Source organism: Podarcis melisellensis, assembly GCF_964234715.1.
Source record: "Podarcis melisellensis genome assembly, chromosome: 9".
Lineage (NCBI taxonomy): Eukaryota > Metazoa > Chordata > Lepidosauria > Squamata > Lacertidae > Podarcis > Podarcis melisellensis.
Genome location: NC_138541.1, coordinates 50,445,497 through 50,465,215, shown reverse-complemented (window position 1 = coordinate 50,465,215; position 19,719 = coordinate 50,445,497). Strand labels below are relative to the sequence as shown.

General features: G+C 41.4%; 1 protein-coding gene across 1 annotated transcript in view; it reads right to left on the bottom strand.

The window, feature by feature from the left end:
- SNX25 (sorting nexin 25) overlaps positions 1-19,719 on the bottom strand; it is a 51,033-nt gene that overhangs the window by 5,596 nt on the left and 25,718 nt on the right. Inside the window, exons 7-14 of the mRNA XM_081926347.1 lie at positions 15,067-15,257; positions 9,770-9,901; positions 8,904-9,179; positions 8,207-8,362; positions 6,053-6,184; positions 3,866-4,006; positions 2,249-2,362; positions 67-231 (exon numbers count right to left, since the gene is read on the bottom strand). Of these exons, the coding sequence (XP_081782473.1) occupies positions 67-231; positions 2,249-2,362; positions 3,866-4,006; positions 6,053-6,184; positions 8,207-8,362; positions 8,904-9,179; positions 9,770-9,901; positions 15,067-15,257 (1,307 nt within the window). The remainder of the gene's footprint in view (positions 1-66; positions 232-2,248; positions 2,363-3,865; positions 4,007-6,052; positions 6,185-8,206; positions 8,363-8,903; positions 9,180-9,769; positions 9,902-15,066; positions 15,258-19,719) is intronic.

Here is a 19,719-nt window from a genome sequence, read left to right as displayed (position 1 = left end):
ATGTGAGACGCTTCCTATTTATTCTGGGTGCTCATCTACCGTAAATATTGCTCTTTGCCCACTCACCTCTTGATGAGAAAAGAAATCACCGGGAAGCCTCTCCAAAAAAGAAGCGAGTGAAAAAGAAGATTTCTTTCCCTGGACATCGATAACCTTGAGGTGTTCTGGAGAAGGGCTTAAAAAGGCATAAAGTGCTTCACTCTGACAGAGCCTTTCATCAGAAAGCAATTTCTGTGGAAAAGAAAAGCCACCACAATTGTAATTTTCTTTTTTAAGCAGAGCAGATGAAGACTCTGCATGAGGGCAAGCAGTGCTAATCAGCACTGCCGATGTCAGCCAGTCTTAAGGGTTTACAAAATCAGCAGTGATTTCTGGAATCAATACACTTCAGTAGCTCCTAGGCACATTCCTGGCAAGTATGTTAATTAAAAACAGCACAGGGGAAGCATCCTGTTTATGCTTTTCACACTGGTGCCGTCTACGTGGGAAGTGGACCTACCTAACAATGGCCTCAGAGAGTTGCTAAGGGACAATCTGTAGGCTTTGCCACCAGTGTGGTCAGTAGCTAACTGGACTTCCCCCAGTAGCTGCATGTCAATGGCATGGGTAGCTGGGTGCAGGCTGCACACCCTCTCTCTCCTTGCATATTGGTCAATTTGGGGCCATCAAATAAAGCAAATCCCATCGCCCCCTCAACAGTACTTAAAAGAAATTACTAAGATGTTTTACGTATTATTTGATCCTGAAAAAGAGTTACTTAAGCATTGGGGGACGCGGGTGGCGCTGTGGGTTAAACCACAGAGCCTAGGACTTGCCGATCAGAAGGTTGGCGGTTCAAATCCCCGCAATGGGGTGAGCTCCCATTGCTCGGTCCCTGCTCCTGCCAACCTAGCAGTTCGAAAGCACGTCAAAGTGCAAGTAGATAAATAGGTACCGCTCCGGCGGGAAGGTAAACGGCGTTTCTGTGTGCTGCTCTGGTTCGCCAGAAGCGGCTTAGTCATACTGGCCACATGACCCGGAAGCTGTACACCGGCTCCCTCGGCCAGTAAAGCGAGATGAGTGCCACAACCCCAGAGTCAGCCACGACTGGACATAATGGTCAGGGGTCCCTTAAACATTGGGGGAGGAGCTATAGGGCCAAGAGAACTCTAAAAGGATTTCCTAAGCATTTTTCTAAGGATTTCTTAGCATGGAACCCCTTGACTGCTTTCAACAGCAGTTTTGGAACTTCAATGAACTGCTCAGCAGACCAACCTATAGAAAATTTTCAGCTGCATCACTATTTGGTGTTGGAGAAAAGGGTTGATTAATGAAGTCTGGTCACGGTTGATGGTATGAGTAAGACGCAAGAATGTGGTAGGATTCTGAAACACCACAAAATCCATCGAAAGGTGAAGTGGGAGATGTGGAGCCCATGTGAGAGAGTACCTAATTTGTCCCAGAGAACGCAACAGAAAAGTAGGAGCTGTTATTGGCTACAGGCGCAGCCAACCAGAAGAAGTGTAAAGAGCTGAAACAAAAAAAATTCCTTCCAGTAGCACCTTAAAGACCAACTAAGTTAGTTCTTGGTATGAGCTTTCATGTGCATACACACTTCTTCAGATACACATGCAGATACACAAGTGTGCATGCACATGAAAGCTCATACCAAGAACTAACTTAGTTGGTCTTTAAGGTGCTACTGGAAGGAATTTTTTTTGTTTTGACTATGGCAGACCAACACGGCTACCTATCTGTAACTGTGTCAAGAGCTGTTCACTGCATTGGGTTGTATGCTAGAAAAGCTGCGTTTGACACCACCAGCCAGTTCTGTGTATCTGACAAGTGTACTTCTTTGATACGTTAAACATATATAAACATAAGTTGCACATTTAAACAGATCCAAACATATGCATCATACCTTACTATATGCCTAGGCTTGCACTCAAAATACCCTGAGTTATACATTTAAATAACATAGGCCCAAATCCAGAGCAATTTGGTCATACTAAAGTCACATAAACATCAACAATTAGTTGTAAGTAATGCCCAATTGAAATGAATAGGATTTCAAATTCAGCTCGCTCTGGATTTGGATTGCAGTATGTGAAAAGGCCAATAAACATTGGGCGGAAATGTGAGAATATGCAATCAAGAAATTGAATTCCTTACTCTAAAGCCCATGCAAAAAAGGACAATGCACCATTCTGAGTTGGTAAAATAAAACAGATATATATATATTGTGATTGCTGCTTCTTTGATATCTTACCTGTAAGAAGTTATTTAACTGGTTCTTTGACTTCTCCATAAATTTCTGGTCTACTGATTTAAAGGGCAGTTTGCTGAGTGAAGGCAACTGAGCTTTTTTTAATGATGGGAAGCACTAGGTGGGAGGACGGGGAAAGAAAGCAAATCACAATTATTTCTCCATTTTAATTTACACACTGTCTTTATTTTTGTCCTGTTCTATTTAGTCAGAAAGGGAAGAACTAGTTTTCGGCTCCTCTGCCTGTACCCTTGATCACCTGCAGGAACTCTTCCATCAATCAGCCAAAAAGAGTAGCTCTAAGTGCAGTATTAGGCTGCAGAAATAAGCCAATGCCAGCTTAAGGCTCATTGGAACTAACATCTTGCAAAAAATGCAGAGTGCAATAGGTTATAAAAGGGTCAGGTCAGTGCAATTAAGCAAGTAGAAGAAAGCTGTAAAGCCTTCATACAGCGAGAATAAAAATGGCAAAATAAGAATGAACCAACAAACAGTTGGAAGGAAAAAGAATGAGCTATTGTGAAAATAATTTACTTTAGGTGTATATGAAAAGACAGAACAAAGCCTATGTTCACATTTGCCTTTCAGTGTCAGTTTAACATGTCATGATGCCTTCCAACCGCTGGCTGCTGTCACTCACACTCACATGCGCACATAGTATGCCTTGCATGCTATGCCTCTTTGACTCTTGATGTGCTTAAGCCAACTCTCCGAACTAACATGAACACAGGATAAAAAGTTTTAGATACAGCATATAAGCTTATACTCTTCTAGGATTTTGAGAGCCAGTGAGGACTATGCTCTAACAAAACCAGATTAAAAGAACGGTGGGGGGGGCACATGAACATAAAGGTGTTTGGTGCTGCTCTGGGCTCCTTTGGGAGGAAGGGTGGGATATGAATTTAGTGAATAAATAATAAACACACAGAAGGCACCCTGTGGTTGGAATACTCCCCGTGAAAGTACCAGCAGCAAAAACACAAGACAACAAAGAGAAAATTGCCAGAAAAATGTTGCTGATAAGAATCAGTAAATGTAGTGAACAGGAGGGAGACAAAACACCAAGAGAGTGAAAACAAAACAGCCCAATTTTCTGCCTCACAAGAGCAGAAAAGGGGAAAGAGGAAGGAAAGGGGGCAAAAAAAAAAGGCTTATGATCAGTGGAGTGATACGTTCTGAACGGCAGGAGCTCATGAAGACGACCCCCAACTTGATTCTGACCAAACTAAGCCACCTGATATATATTTTGCTCTAGGAAGGTTTAGCGTGGTCAGAATCGAGTACATGTATACGCTTTCAGAGTTATTGCTAAATACATTACTTCTGGTAAATGAGCTAGAGGAGAATAAAAATTTGTGCTCCCAGGCTTTTTAGACTCGTCTACCCATGTACTACCTGAAACCCAAGGGGTGCATTGGTTGCCAGATCTGACCCCCCCCCCCACAGCTCTCCTACCCCACTATTATGGAATCTGACTGCCTGGTACTGGATAGAAGGTTGTTGTTTTTGTCGACAGACATGTCTGGCTCCTTCCCTACAATATGGGGGACAGAGGATACAGAAGTTGGCCATACAGAATATTAAAACTAAGCAAGAGCAACTTCCACATGTTCTCCATACCTCACTGAGTTTCCTATGTAGGCATTGAAACTCGCTGAGCTTTCGGAGTACCGTCCATTCCTTAGCTTCAACGCTGCCAATCTCTTGTAAACTCACCATGACAGAGTAACAGGGCACTTGTTCACCATTTTCTTCTATGACCTAAAACAGAGAAAGGGTTGTTTTTTGTTTTTTTTATTATTATTATTACAACATCATCATCATCATCATACTAGAAAAGGATATGCATGCACACCTACACAGTTTTACACAAGAATTCCAAGAGCACATTCTCACTGCTGCACACAAATGGTTCTGTAACAAACTTTATTTCATGGTCCAAGAGAAAGCTTTAAGATATAAAGTCTCATATTTGATCACAGATTCCAATAGACTTAGGGTGGATGACACATATTACACAGAACATGGTACAAGATGCATGGTGAACCTCTACCCATGCTCCCAATCACAAAATACTGGCTTTGTTCAATTCGAGAAGCAAAGCGAGCATTTTGCAGGTCACTCAATTGCACCAAGTGGATTCATACACACCAGGGATGAGGAGTGGGTGACCTGCTGCTGGACTTCAATTTCACCCATACCTAGTCATTCAATGTCCATACTTGATGAGGGTGGTGGGAGTTGCAAGTAAATAATCTGCAGGGTCACAGATTTCCCATATACACATTGAACAGGAATGCAGTCAAGGTGGATCCTTGTAAGACACTGCTTGTCATCCAGACTTGTCCTGCAGTCAGCTGTCTTTACTGTGATCACAAGAAGCACTAGAAAAGCAGCCTTGTGAACTTTCACCAGGTTGCAGCCATGTCATCAACACCTCAAGATGAATATTGCCTCCTATTAACCTGCATCATCTACCAAAGCTAAAAGTACAGTACTGTAAATATTTTCCATACATGCCACATTTCTTAGCGCATTTGGACTGCTGTTACCCTCACAGAAAAGGGAGGCTGGTGCACATTAGTCCTCACTTGCCTTGCAAGTGTCTCCAGACTATGCAGGCTGCAGCAAAGGCCGCAGTTAGGAAACCCTCATACTGGGGCTGTCAGCGGCTCTCATCTGGTAGCCCAGGAATTATAAAGACAAGGAAAAGTTTCTTAACAGTCCTTTTTTCATTTCAATCTTTACAGACAGAGGCTATAGAACCCAGTCTCTTGGATAATGGCATTGTCTCGAGTGAATCTCCACCTCCCCATCTCTCCCACTTCCTCATTCGTCATTCTCATCACCTCTTCTCTACGGGTGCTGCTACGTGCCCTCTGTCTTTGAGCTCTTTGCTCTCCTACTTCTAAGGCTCTCCGGGTTCTGGGAGATGGAGAGTCTGGAATGCTTTCTAATGACAATGTGTCACCCGGGTGTTCTGGCTCTCCCATGATTTCTCAACTTTCCCCCTCATCTGCCTCTGAGCTGTGACCTCCCTCCAACCCCTGTTGTATATCTATACTGTCTTCCTCTTACTCCTCCCTGGAAGGGTCAGGATGGGACATGGTTGTATCAGGGGTCAGCAAACATTTTCAGCAGGGGGGTGGTACACTGTCCCTCAGACCTTGGGGGGGCGGGGGCGGGGGAATGAACAAATTCCTATGCCCCACAAATAACCCAGAGATGCATTTTAAATAAAAGGACACACACATTCTACTCATGTAAAAACACACTGATTCCCGGGCCATCTGCGGGCCAGATTTAGAAGGCGACTGGGCTGGATTTGGCCCCCTGGCCTTAGTTTGCTTAACCATGCTCTGTATGAACCATGTGGACTGTATATATAACAGCCATGGTTTGCAGCTCTGTTTTTGAACATGGGTAAATCATAGAGGACAAGCATACATGCTACTTCATATACGTTACATGGTCATTAAAATGCTGCCTCTGCTGTGAGCCCCACAACATGCCTTGAGCTGCTCTCACAAAAGGAAGGTTGGGGCCAGGCATTAAAAGTCTGCAAAAGTGGATCTTTCCATATGATGTATATGCATTAAGGAAGCCACATTTCTCAATGTCATTCTGTTTGACATCTACTTCCAATAATTCAGCAATAATATTTTTAGTGGGGAGTAAAGGGAAATGTATCAGTAATTATTTTTTGGACAACAGAGAAAAAAATGTGCTCATGTAAACTTTTGACAGAAAGGTTCCACTTATTTATATATATATTTTTAAAAATTAAACAGAAGGAAAAATCCATACTTCGCTGGAATTTATGAAGGCTTTCCACATGCCGAAATTCTCACACCACCAATCTGTCCTTTCAATGTGCAATTGAAGGTCACCATGTTCTCGCTCCATCAAAGTGATTTCATCCTTCAGTTTAGAAACAATCTGCCAAGGAGGGGGGAAACCACTTGTTATTACCAGTTATCATATTTCTTTCTTTCTTTCAAGAAAATCTACACAACTATTGCAACAGATCACCCTGGTGCATGTACTGGAGGAAATAGATTAAAATGTGTAGCAATAAAGAAGAGAAATAAAAAATTGTCAGGGAGTGGAAGGGAAAGAGGCAAGGAATTTAGTAAAAGCTCCCAGCTAAATGACTCTGCCTTGACATAGAAGTACTGCTTAAAAGGTCATGCATAATTTGCTTAAGGTCACGTATAGTTCAGAAATGAAAAGTAAATTAAGCCCTGAAACATAATGATAAATGAAGATTTAGTGCTGAGTTCATGAAAGATAGGGGGAAGGGGGAAATCACTACAGGAAAGTTTTTAAAAGATGCTGTGAACTAAAAAATAATAATACTTAAGATATTGTACAGCACTAATTCACTTAGATTTTTTTTGGGGGGGACACAGTAGGCTGTCAGACAGCTGGGGGGAAATGCACATTCAGCAACCTAATAGATAATCTATGCAGAGAGGTCCAACATCATGGTGCAGAACTAGATTGTAAAGAGGCTTTGGAATCTTTGGAAAAGCTTGGTCATGCTACACACTATTTTTATGGGTACACACAGAATATTGTGTTTATCTATAAAACTGTAACAAAGGCCAAGTGGCAATTGCATGACTTCAGATGAATGCATCACATAAGATGCATGAACCCAGGAATCTGACTTAGCCATGCCTTAGTTGTTATATCGCAGCAACATTGCTTTTGATGCTTTTGATGCTAATGTATGAAGCCCAAGGATGCTCTGAAAGTGCTGAGCTGGTACTGTGGTTGATTTTATTGAATCATGTGAGCAGGAAAAGTGAAATAGAATAGAAGAGGCTTATACTTGATCAAAAAATACACGAGTAACCAACTACCAACAATTTTTGATAAGCAACTCCCATAAAGGCAGTTATTGCTAAAAAAAAATGTTTTTATTGATTCTCCATTGTTCATGGTAAGAACAATAAAACAACAACAATAAAAATTTTTAAAAAACTTCGGGGTCATTTGACAACGTCTTACTCCAGAGGTTAGTTTAGTAGAACTCTCCACAGATTGCCATGTGTCAAAGGCAGGTTATGAACATGGTCCTCTTGCTGTATGAAGTCATGGAACGGTTGCCAAGTATTTTAAAATTAAAGAGGTTTGATTTCCCCTTGATTGCTCGTATCAGCACAAAAAACTGTTCTTACTGTTATACCAGTAAACACGTCAGATTAATTCCATGTGGCAACTTTTCTCAACACAGCTGCGAAGCAGCCGAATAATATTTTCCTGTGATACTGCAATCAACCCACATGGCAGGACCTTCCATGCCAACATCTAGGACTTGGTATTATTTTGTGTCTCATTTACCAAACCAAAGAGCAAGCACTGGTGCAGAACTGGAGACGGAGGCAGGAATGCAGGTTTGATACTATGCCATCAAAAAGGCCCATAAGACCCTCATGCAGCATTTCAGAAATGCTAGAAAGCCCCACTGTCTATTCCAAATTGTCACTAAAGTTCATAGTTCAGCAGTGGAGCACCAGCTTTACATGCAGAATGTCCAGAGCTCAATTTCTGCCATCTCCAGTTAAAGAATATCAGGTACTAGATTTGAGAAAGATCTATGCTTGAGTCCTTGGAGAAGAACCAGTGTCAGCTGGAACTGACAATTACTGGGTTATAAGCAATGAAAGATCTGATTCTGTCTCAGACAGCTACATATGTACTTATATTCACTGACAGAACAACACTGCAACCCGCATAAACTGCTAAGATCAGATTTTCAGGGTGCTGAGAAGGAAACAATATTAAAGATTGTATATCAATGCCTTTGTAGAACAATCAGTGGCTAATGAGAAACCTGGAAAACAGCACCTTCCAATTTATTTTTTGAAGTGAAAGCTCTCTAGAGTCTATCTATATGCCTACTCTGAAACACAGTCTGCCAGTATAATGCATATAAATAACAAAGCCACATACCTTTTTGTCAGGTTTTGGTGAACTGCAGAGAGAATTTAGAGCTTGTCTCTTATATTCAAGTCTGTCATTTAGCTGGCGTAGCTTATTCACAGCATAACTGGCCTGCTCATTAATTCCGGAGCTTCCTTCATCAATAACTTCTTCACAAACTTGGTTCTAGAAGAGAAAGCCAACAGTGATCAATATATGTTAAAGTATAATCCATTAACTTGACTACCTGGTTTAACACACACGGTCTAAGCAGAAGTAAATAACTGTGCCAACTAGAATGAGATCTGGGGTTTGAATCCCTCCTCAAATCACAAAGCTCACAGGTTTACCTTGAGCCAGCCACTATCTCACAGCCTAAATTACATCACGGTTGTTGTGAAAGTTAACATGATGCAGGAAAAGGACCATGAATGCTGCCCTAAAAGGGGTTTGATGGAAGACGTGTCTATCACTTACTCTTAGCCACAATAATTAAATGGAAGCTCCAGGATCAGAGACAACACACCCAGTTGTTGGGGCAATAGTAGGAAGAGCTATTGCTGCCTGGCCACTGTTGGAAACAATGATAGACTAAGATGGACCTTTGGTCTGATCCACCAGCGCTTATGATCCATGTCCCCCAATATTATTATGCTATCAAATATTCTAGTTTTTTACCTGGTTCATCTTCCATGGAAACTACAATGCATCTGTAGGCATCACTCACCACTTCATCTTTGTCGTCAGATGTCATCTGAACGGTACTCCTCTCTTCTTCCTTCTTGATCAGCCTCTCATACAAATCGCTGACAAGGAACGATGGGTAGTACCTGTCCTTCAGTGTTTCATAAACATCAGTCTGGATTTTGTAAAACACCTCAATGCCTTTGTTGCCTACAAGGCTCTGCTGTATCTCTTTATACAGTGACTTTTCCACAGTAATCTCTCTGCCCTCTACAAAGAAATCCTGATATATTTGACTCACAAGTTGAGGTATTTCAGCCTAAGGAGGAAGAAAAACCAACATGAAGAGATGCATCCATCATAATCAAGAGCCATGCAGTTAAATATATGTTTGTTTATCCTATTCAGTTCTCTGAAGAATGACCCTTGGTTTTAAATGTTTGTAAGCATACAGCAAATAATTATAATCATAATCCAGAGTACAGCATACTCAAAGCAAGAAGGATCACACCCCATGCAGGTTTTTTCTTTATTCCTTTTCATATTGCTGATCCTCAGCAACACATGGTAGGGAGATCACAGCAGCAGACTTCTTCTGCGTGTGAACACTAAAAACATTATTAAAAAAATACCAGTGATCTGAAAGATTAAGTTTTAACTGTTTATGTTTTCGAACAGTCCATTTTCTTCACTCATTTCATGAAATAGGGAATTGGTTTTTAAATTTGGCCTGATTTTTGCCACGCCAGCACAACTGACTGGACTGATAAAATATCTAGGAGCAGTATATATGCAATTTGAATACTAAAGCCAATGCCAACTTCTTATACAACACTGGTTTACAATTAAAAGTCTTGCCAAAAATTATTTCCAATAACAAGGTATGATATATGTTTATCTACTTTGTACCTTGTTAGCATTCTTCAAGTATTCCACGGATTCCCAATAGCTGATCAAAGATCTCTTATCCACTCTTTCCATGTATGTTCGGAAGTGCTCTCTGTAGGATGGGTTGCACAAAATATCCTCAAATTGAAGAATCTGGAGGGGGGAGGGGGACAATTAATGACATTATTTCAATTAAGTAATCTAGTTCACAGGTTACAAACCTCATTAAGCGCACTTATTATTGACAAAGTGGATTAAGGCTGGAATGATCAGCGGAGATAATCCAAGATTCTGGATTCATTGTTTTTTATACCTTACCATTTTCCCAGCACTCTGATAAAAATCTCAGGAGACATTAAAAATGTTTCATGGATGCAGAGATCATCAGTGCCATCTCCACAAGGGCCCCTCTTAGCACATGCAAGAATGTTTTTGTGTATACTTGGTTCAGCAGTAGCAACTCCTTGTACTGTGTTGGAAGCCGTTTTAATTTATTACTTATTAATTACATTTATAACCTACCCTTCTCTATATGTTCCCTGGGAGGAGTTGATACATAACTGCACAAAACATTTTTTTTAAAAAAGGTCTTTCTGAGCACCTCCGTTTTAAACCATTTCAAACTCCTTCAAAGGGCTGGACAAACATGAGTTTTGAATCCCCCCACCCCCCAGTTCCAAGGAAAAGTGTTGAGCAGTAAGGAATTGTATCCAGAAATTGGGGAGAATAACTCAGCAGCTCATCACACAGCTCTCTGAATAGACAACCAAATACTAAAAACATAATAAGCAATTGTTTATTCCAAAGAAGCAGACAGAGTATTCTGCTGTTAACCTCTTAAAAAATGGTGCGAAGGTACGCTATGTTGCACAGCCTTAAAGACAATTTTCATGAGTGTTCATGACACAACTGCTAAGACAATGGCCTACCTGATCACACACCAATTATTTACACAAGGAATTAAGGAACACACTATATTAATTTTCCTTTGTGTATCTTCAGAAAGAGCGACTCATTCACCCAATCCAGAAGTTCTATGAATTTTGCAGAACTCCTCCATATAGTAGAGCCCCGAGGTGTGCAAAGTTTATTCCATTCTCTTCTGTGTCACTGATGGCTCCATATGCAAGAGTAGCCCCCAACTCCACTTCTAATCTATACAATTTCCTGGTTGAAGAGCGTTTCCTCACCTCACCTTTAGTTTTGCAATCTGGGGCCGTAGCAGTTATGTGTAAAACGGCCAGCAGGACAATCTTAGGCATGCTTACCTTTAAATAAGTCCCAAATAAATAGACAGGACTTGCTCCCAGCAAACACGTCTGAAACTAGAGCATTAACAGCTTAAGCACTAGCTCATATAGCTTCACGCTGAGCTGCAAATGAGACACTGGAATCCACTGCTGTGCTGCAATTGTTACGATACAGAAACAATGAACCTTGGGATGCTCTAACCAAGAACATGCTCTAACCAAGAACTCAAGAAGCAACTTAACTGGAGTGGAGGGAAATAAATGTTCTAAAGTGTTCCTTATCAGCACAGTTATATGCCTGCTGATTTGCTATCTGTAACCAAAATCTAGTGGCTGGAAGGGCAAGCAAAATGTTCAGCATGAAAAGAATACATCTATTTTGGAGGCTCGAAGTATTTCCTGAAAGACCCCAGAAAAACATGGTTGTTCCTGTTCATTTCACCACCCGAATCAGCTATAGCTTCAGTGTTGATTAAAAGAAACTGAACTCCTCCTTCCTGCTAACAGCAATGCTGTCAGGTAGCTGGTAAGATTTGGCTGAGAGATGGTGGTTGATTTTTAGCCAGCAACAACGAATGCGGAACTGCAGCTGCAGAGACTGCATACAAGAGCGCCACCTTGTTAGTAGAAGGGGAGCCCTGCAGGGGTGTCCTATAATAAATAATAATAATAATGTTGGTTGTTGTTTTAATTTATTTACCTACCCTACACCCTAAGTTCCCAAGGAGGGTTGCCACAATTTAAAAATATGACATTAAAACCAGTTTAAAACAACTTACTATCACAAAAATAGGATGCATCCTTAAAGTATACATCTCAGGGTTATGTTTTAGAGGCCAGGGTAAAGAGAGCATTCAATGAGAAGGGCCATTCAATAGTGAAGGTGCCAGATGAAGGTTCCACAACTTAGGTGCTGCCACAGAGAATGTCCTCCTGCAGGCCACCACCATGAACTTCTGAATGCAATGGTACTACCGAGAAAGCCCCCTCTGCTGTTCTTAGCACCTGAGAGGGTCTGTAGGGAAGCAGATGGTCTTTCCAAAATTCGGCACCTGAGTCATTTAGGGCTTCAGACATTAACGTGAGCACCTTGAATTAGCTCTGGAAACAGGGTGGCAACCAATGCTCCTGCTTTAAAACAGGGGTTATGAGGGATCTAAATGAAACCCCAGAAAGTAACATGGCCATTGCATTTTGGACACAGCAGGAGCGGGATTTTAGTCGCTGCACATTTCCTGGGTCTTCTCTCTCCCACAAAATTATTAAAATCTTGCTCTGGGCACTCGTGTACCCAATTCTTCCTGACCTGGCCTTTTTTTCTATGCACGAAAGGTGCACAGTGGGAAACAGGTGCCACTCGTGTGCACCGGAGGTCCCACCACAAACATTTTAGACTCCTTTTGCACAGCCCCAAGCCACCACAAGGGGGACACGTTGTACCTGGTGGGTAGGGAATTCATAGCAAAATGTACCCTACCTCATTGAACCTAGCCTTGGAGAAGCCCAACAACCAGTTCTCAGACTGGCAGGGTCCTGAAAAGGCATGGAAATCTTTGGCAATGTCTGGCTCTCCAAAGCTAAAATGGAACAAGAGGGGCTAAAAATCTTGTTCTGGCCACTCCAGAACATCTACTTGACTCTTCTTGCCCTTCCCTTTTTCTCTATACGTTCAATTTACTATTAAAAATGTCAACGTCTCTGTAAACTGGACTCTTTGAAGAGGAATTTGTTATGCGTACCAGACAAACAGATTTGACAGCTATTGACAGGATTTTTTCCCCCTTTAAATGGAAGGAAGTAGAAGGCTACTCTCCCTCCGGTGATTCTTACTGCTAACCATCTTAAAACTAAATTCAGCTGCTATATATTTCATCCGCTTGTTTAAATAGCTCATTCCCTCTAAACCTATTTAGATGCTTCTAAATCCCCAAGGCAGGGGGAGTCAAATCCAAGGGCATATAAAAAAATGCCACAGGATAATAAAAGCAAAAACACAACTCAGTCTGAAATATTATCGCAATGCAATCACTGGCGCTCTCGTTGTACTTTATTAATTCAGTACTGTCAGGAGTGGTACTCGTTTGCAAATATTTCTTCACAGATTGACTTGCTTTAAAGTAAGAAAGGAATAAAAAAATGAATTAGATGTATCATTATCATGGTAGAAGAGGCTGCGGTTTTTATGCTCTGGCTGCAAGCATTCATGCCAGTTTTACCAAATTTTTGCACAATCCTAATTGCATTTACTCAGAAACAAGACCCACTGTTGTCAGTAGAAGCTGCATCCAAGGAAGATGCTTTGAACTGCAGTCAACACAGATACAGTTTTTAAAATGCCTTCTCTTCCAAGCATGTGAAATTTGTATAGTCCTTGAACAAGGCTGAAATGTTCTCACAAGGTCTTGGAAATTCCAGTACCCTTGGTGCCCTGCAATAAACTGAAAGCAGACAGCTATGCTGGGACACAGGCAAGAATCCTGTCACGTGATTGGCTATGAACTAGAAGATCTAATTTTAGAGCTAGTCCACAGCTACGGTGTGTCCCTTTAAGCTTTTTAAAGTCAAGTAGCTTCAAACTCAGGGATGAAAATTCAACAGGTGCCCTTTAACTCTGCCGCATCTCAGGAGGAGTTGAGAGTTGAGATAATGAACCTTTCAGTCTTGGTCCTGTGTATATTTACTCAGAATTAGTCCCACTGAATCCAAGGAGACTTAATTCTAAATGCATGCACACAGAATTGCAGCCATGTGGTCCAATCATGTCCACATTTACATGGAAGCACAACAATTTGTGTTGACTGGGGTAGTATCCTTATTGTTACCTGTGAAGTCAACATAGGACAACCTTCGCTGCTCAAATATTCTGCCAAAGCACAGCTGGAACATATAAATTGTTTTATTTTTTTATGAAATGTGGAGTTTCTTCCCCATGCCAACCGTGTGCCCAAATATATGATTCACATATATGTCATGACAAAATATTTGACAAACTGACTTAGGTAAGCTACTAAAATTATGTACTGCATTTCAATATAGCACAATTTTTATAAGAAAGAGGGCCATTCTGGCCTGTAGTATGAGAACCATTATGTTGACTATTGAACAGGAGTCCTAGCTTTTAAAGGCTTTCCAAAGAAATTGACAATTTCCACTAAAACTGCAGGAGGGGGGGGGGAGAATACCATACAAAAACAGCCACATGAAAAATATAATTCTGGACGGGTATATGTTTTTAGGGACTTGCACCCTTGTTTGCAAGTTCTGCAACACTTGAAGAACACAGAACAAGGGTATCTTCTGGATCTCATGCTGAGCTTTAGAATCAGTGAGACTCCACGCTGCTTTCCATAGTCAGTGTGGTGACTGGAAGTTTCTCTCTATTCTTCCAAACTTTGACAATGCCTGGGGAATCCCCTGACCTCGTGCTTAGCCTTGGGAAGCAGAAATAGAAGCACTGGCAAGGTCACAGTCCCTACAAATTTAATGTGATGAGGACAAATCCCTGCACGGTTGCACTGGGCTTCAAGAGGTGCTCCCGGCTCCTCTGAAACTCAAGAGCAGCACTGCAGCGAAGACCTCCGTGCTCCCACTTTATGGAGAGCAAAGGTCAACAGCAAGCAAAAAATTCCGGCTGGCTCTTGAAGCTAGTCAATATTTGTGAACGGTGCTAGAGTCATCAGAGAGAGTCAGGTGCAGGCCTTGCCAATGTCCCTGATAGCAGGCTCACATAAGATATTTTGAACTTTCCAAAGGAAGTGAAAGATAACAAGTACAGAATGCTTGGGGGGGAGAGATAAATCTCTGCATTGTTTACAAAAGCCACAACCTTTCCTTCGTGCAAACAGGTAGCCGCTGAAGTACTGAGGCTCCTCCAGTTTGCCTGCATTTACTTCCAGTCAGGTCCTATAACATGATGCAGAAAAAGCTGCACCAACGCCACTCAGAGAGAGAGAGAGAGAGAGAGGGAGAAGAAAGAAAGAAAGAAAGAAAGAAAGAAAGAAAGAAAGAAAGAAAGAAAGAAAGAAAGAAAGAAAGAAAGAAACACACAAACAGAGCCAGCATGCCTACCTTCTGGTTCTGTGGGCCATCACTATCATCAAAGATGCCATCTTCTTGCTGGTCATAATCAGGACCTCCCAGAAGCCGTATTCGCTTTTCGCACTGCTTTTTTGCTACAGTTAGTTGGTTAATATACCTCTTCATGTTCCGGGCTCTCAGATGGTCAGCTTTCATTGCAGCCGTCTCTTTACCTTTACTCTCTATCAAAAACAATTGTTAAAAAATTAACTTTTTGAACTTAAAAAGGTCAGCATGTCAACAAATTTTGAAGAATGGACCCATATAGCAGTCTTGGTTTCAAAAAACCAAAAAGACCTTGTGGTAAAAGTCGGGACTGTCTCCTAGTGCCAAGGTATTACAAGGTTCACAAAAGTAGCTTTTCGTTTCTTTCCTTTATGCCACAAACAGCTAACAGAGATACAAATTGTGCAAGCTGACTAATAAACTTTATTGGTCCACAACACTTTTTATTATCATAGAAATGCATTGTTCATAAACGGTTTACATGTTAGCTTTTTATTATTATTTTCACCCCTGAAACATCTAAGAGTCTTGTGGCACCTTAAAAATCAACAAACATATTACAGCACAAGGTTTTCTAGGCTACAGTCGACTTCATCAGATGTTGTGGGAGGAGAATTGTTAAGGCCGCTCCACTTCCGGGTGGGGCGGTGTTGCGGGCAGGCCACGTGGCCTCCTACACACAGCAGGGGCTGGGCTAAGCCCCTGCATCATTGGGGAGACCCTGGCCGCATCACACACCCCTTCCCATTCAACATTTTGGCCTTGCTATGGATCTTGGCTGGTTGCCTGTTGAGGGGGCCTGGTAGGAATTTTCCCACTTGGCAAATTGGCACTGGCCATTTGGTTTTCACCTAACTCGTAGCAACCGTCACAACTTTTGTAAGGTTTGGCAGTTAGGCATTGGTAAAACCTGGTTCGGGGGAGGGGAGGTATGGCCATCACCTGCCCTTCCATTTTTAAGGGTATTCCATTAAAGGGATCCGGGATGTATGGATCTTGTCCAAAGCCCAGGTAGGGGCTAGGGCCATGCCACGACCCCATCAGGGACCCTGGGGGAGCTCTAGTTGATGTACAACAACAGGGCTCCCCCTATTGGTGGTTGACCCTTACTGGACTACCTGCATGGCGGGCAGGAGTCAGATACAGTCAATTCAATTTCATTGCCTAAGCCAATACCACTCACATTCTGTAACCAATAAAGTTGTGGCCCAAATTTGCCCATTTAACCTAATATACTGTGTCCAGGTTCAACATGAGGGAGAGGCCTCAGGGTTTTGACATGAAACAGTGAGGTCAAAGAGGCATCTTTAAAACAAAACCGATAAAATGCACATCCATATAAGTTGGCCACAGTCTTTGTCCCACCAAAAAAGAAAATGCTACATTCTCAGTAATCACTTATCTCTTCATAGTTAGCAATTTTCAAAAGATCAGTTGTATGTAAATCTTAGGTGAAAATAAGGAAGGAGTCAAGGGTGGGGGATGTGCTCTTGCTTCCTTGTACATGAAACACTGAAATCAATAGTGAAGGATATTGATTAATTGTTTAATTGTAAGTGATGTTTCTACAGCACGTTTAAAAAAAAAAGATTAATTGTAAGTGATGTTTCTACAGCAACCATCCCAAACTGATGAGGGCACTTGCTAGAATCTAAAATTACTAAAATAACCCCTCCTTAACAGGAATATTCCAAGATCTCATGGATAGCTTTCTTAATTACAGTGGAACCGTGGTTCTCTAATAGCTTAGTTGGCGAACAAATTGGCTCCCGAACGCCAAAAACCCAGAAGTAAGTGTTACGGTTTTCGAACGTTTTTCAGAAGCCAAACGTCTGATGTGGCTGTTGGCTATTGTTTCCAGGGTGCCTGCACCAATCGGAAGCTGTGCCTTGGTTTTCGAATGTTTCGGAAGTTGAATGGACTTCCGGAACGGATTATGTTCGAGAACCAAGGTACCACTGTATAATCAAATTTAACCTAGGTAACAAAGCTATGAGTTTGAACAAACTGTGGGAGGCAGTGGAAGACAGGAGTGCCTGGTGTGCTCTGGTCTATGGGGTCACAAAGAGTCGGACACGACTAAACGACAACAACAAAGCTATGAAATATAAGTTTGCCAACTATTATTGATCTTGCTGGATGAAAACATGCCTCAAACATTCAGATCAGTTCTGGCGGCCATGAACAGATGGGAGAGTTATACTGTTTTTATAATACAACAGTTCTGATCAACCAGGAAACCATTTGAGCAGGTTTTAATTGTTCTTTGAGGCAAAATTCAGGAAGTCTCTTTGTCCTACAGTTTAAATTTTGTTTATACAAATGTCTAAAAATATGAGGATGAACTTTCAGAACAACCAGTGACACATGTGTTTTAAGATGAAAGAAAACAGGTGTTTCCTTCAGGGAGCCTAACATGGTTCTCAAGGCTAGTTTTGCTCCATTTAGCTCAGTAACAGAACAGAGTATTAATTGAAGATGTTTAAATAAACCCTCTGTTAACTACAAGAAAGAGATTACAAAATTAGCAAAAGAATATAAATGCCTGATCACAACCAGAACCAAAAAAATCTGCATTTGCGGAAACACATCTGCCATAATAAAAAGTGAACCACTGCAAAGCACTAATTACAGAATAGTAAGTGATGAATTAATTAGCCTCCTTTATACGCGTCAGGTACTTTACGTACATTAGGAGCTCTCCTCGGGCACACAAGAGGTGCTTCTCGCAAAATGACTGCTAACCAACTTCAAGTCCATGAGATACAAGTTACAAATACAGTGGTACTGAAGCCTTGGAAGTCAAACAGAATCCGTTCCGGAAGTCCGTCCCGGAAGTCCGTCCAACTTCCAAAACGGTTCGTAAACTAAGGTGTGGGCTTCCGATTGGCTGCAGGAAGCTCCTGCAGCCAACCAGAAGCCGCAGAAGTCCCATCGGATGTTTGGCTTCCAAAAATAGTTCGCAAACCGGAACAGTCACTTCCAGGTCTGCGATGTTCGGGAGCCAAAACGTTAAAGAACTAAACTGTTCGAAAACCAAGGGAGCGTACATGGTTCATCTCTCTCTCTCGCCAAGACATTTTGCTGCCTGAGGAGAAGGGGAAGGTGGCAGTTCAGATACAGATGTCAAATACAGTAGCAATTTAATCTGAGACAAAAGTCTAGTTTAGGGGGTCCAGGACAGGTTATGTGGTGCACACAGTTCTCATGTTATTCTGCCTGGTGCAGAATATTCTGCCTGGCACATCCTCACAACAACCTGTAAAGCTGGGACAGAAAATAACTGGCCCAAGATTAGCCAGTTAACTTTATTTTAAAGATTTGAGCCTAGGCCTTCCCAGTTCTATGGCTTGTCCACAAATGTGGAATCACACCAGCCTGACTTCCGCCATAAAAGTAGAGGCGTCCTGTTATTCTGGACCTTTCCCTTTTTAAATAATCAAATCAAATACCCAAATCACAAAAAAATCTGCATGTAAAGTGGAAAAGGCCCCGGACAACTGGCTATAAAAGAACAACAACCTATAAGCCTATCTCCCCCAAACATTCAAAATGAATGAAAGAGAAATACTTTGATGGCCATAATACATCATTGCAGCACCTTTGAGGACTAACAAATTTATTACAGCATCAGCTTTCATGGATTCTAGTTCATGTCTTAATCACAGGATTCAAACATTTCGAACAGCCCCTATTCTACCGAGTATATTTACAAAAGTGGATATATGCAACGTTTTTTGTATTTTTTATTATCCATCAGAAATGTTTTTCTCATAGGTATAAATGCAAAAATGAAGAGTAGCATATTTATGCCTGCTCAAAATACTAAAAAATTGAAATTCCTTCACCACCCACACCTAAATGATTAAGCTGTACAAATTGGTTCCTGTACACACAGAAGTGCACTTTTTCGCATCGACTTAAAAAGCTAGTACAAATTGTACCTACTTACACTCAAACATTCAAGTGGAAGAAACTGCGTAGCCTCCTACAGTTACTGATTCTGAATCTCTTAAGCTCTGAGGGAGCAAGATCTTTTGAAGAAGAAATGACCCCAGGTGGAGTATTTGTCCAAATTTTGAAAGTAAAGCCTATTCTCATACAGAAAAGTACAACTAACAAGGATCTTTTTCTGGCCCATAACCAAGTGGGTAAAAGAACAAGTAATTCAAGACTGTGAATCAGATCTTCTCTTGAAAACACTTGGTTGGCTGAAATTTGAGAATACCACCTTCCCCTATGCCACCTTCCCATTCTTCCAAAACTCTCCAGTCTGCCACAAGTCCACAGCTAACTTTTTCCACAACAGCTGAGTAGAAATGAGTATTCCATAAAGATTTTTTGCATTCTACAAAAATGCATAAGAAAAGTCAAGAAACAGAATATACACAGATATCAAGATCTTGATCAATAAGCTTGATATTTAAATCACAGTTGTGACTCAGATGGGAAACTGTGGTTTGAAGAGACAGAGAGAAAGCCAACAAACAAGAGGCGTGTGTGTGTGTGTGGCTCCAGCATGCTTTTCCAGCTTAACAACACCCTAACAAATTCCATATCCCTTTGGTTCATCCTCAGCAGCCTCCACTATTGCCTGGTATCAATGAACTGGAAAATCAAGGATATGGTAAACAAATA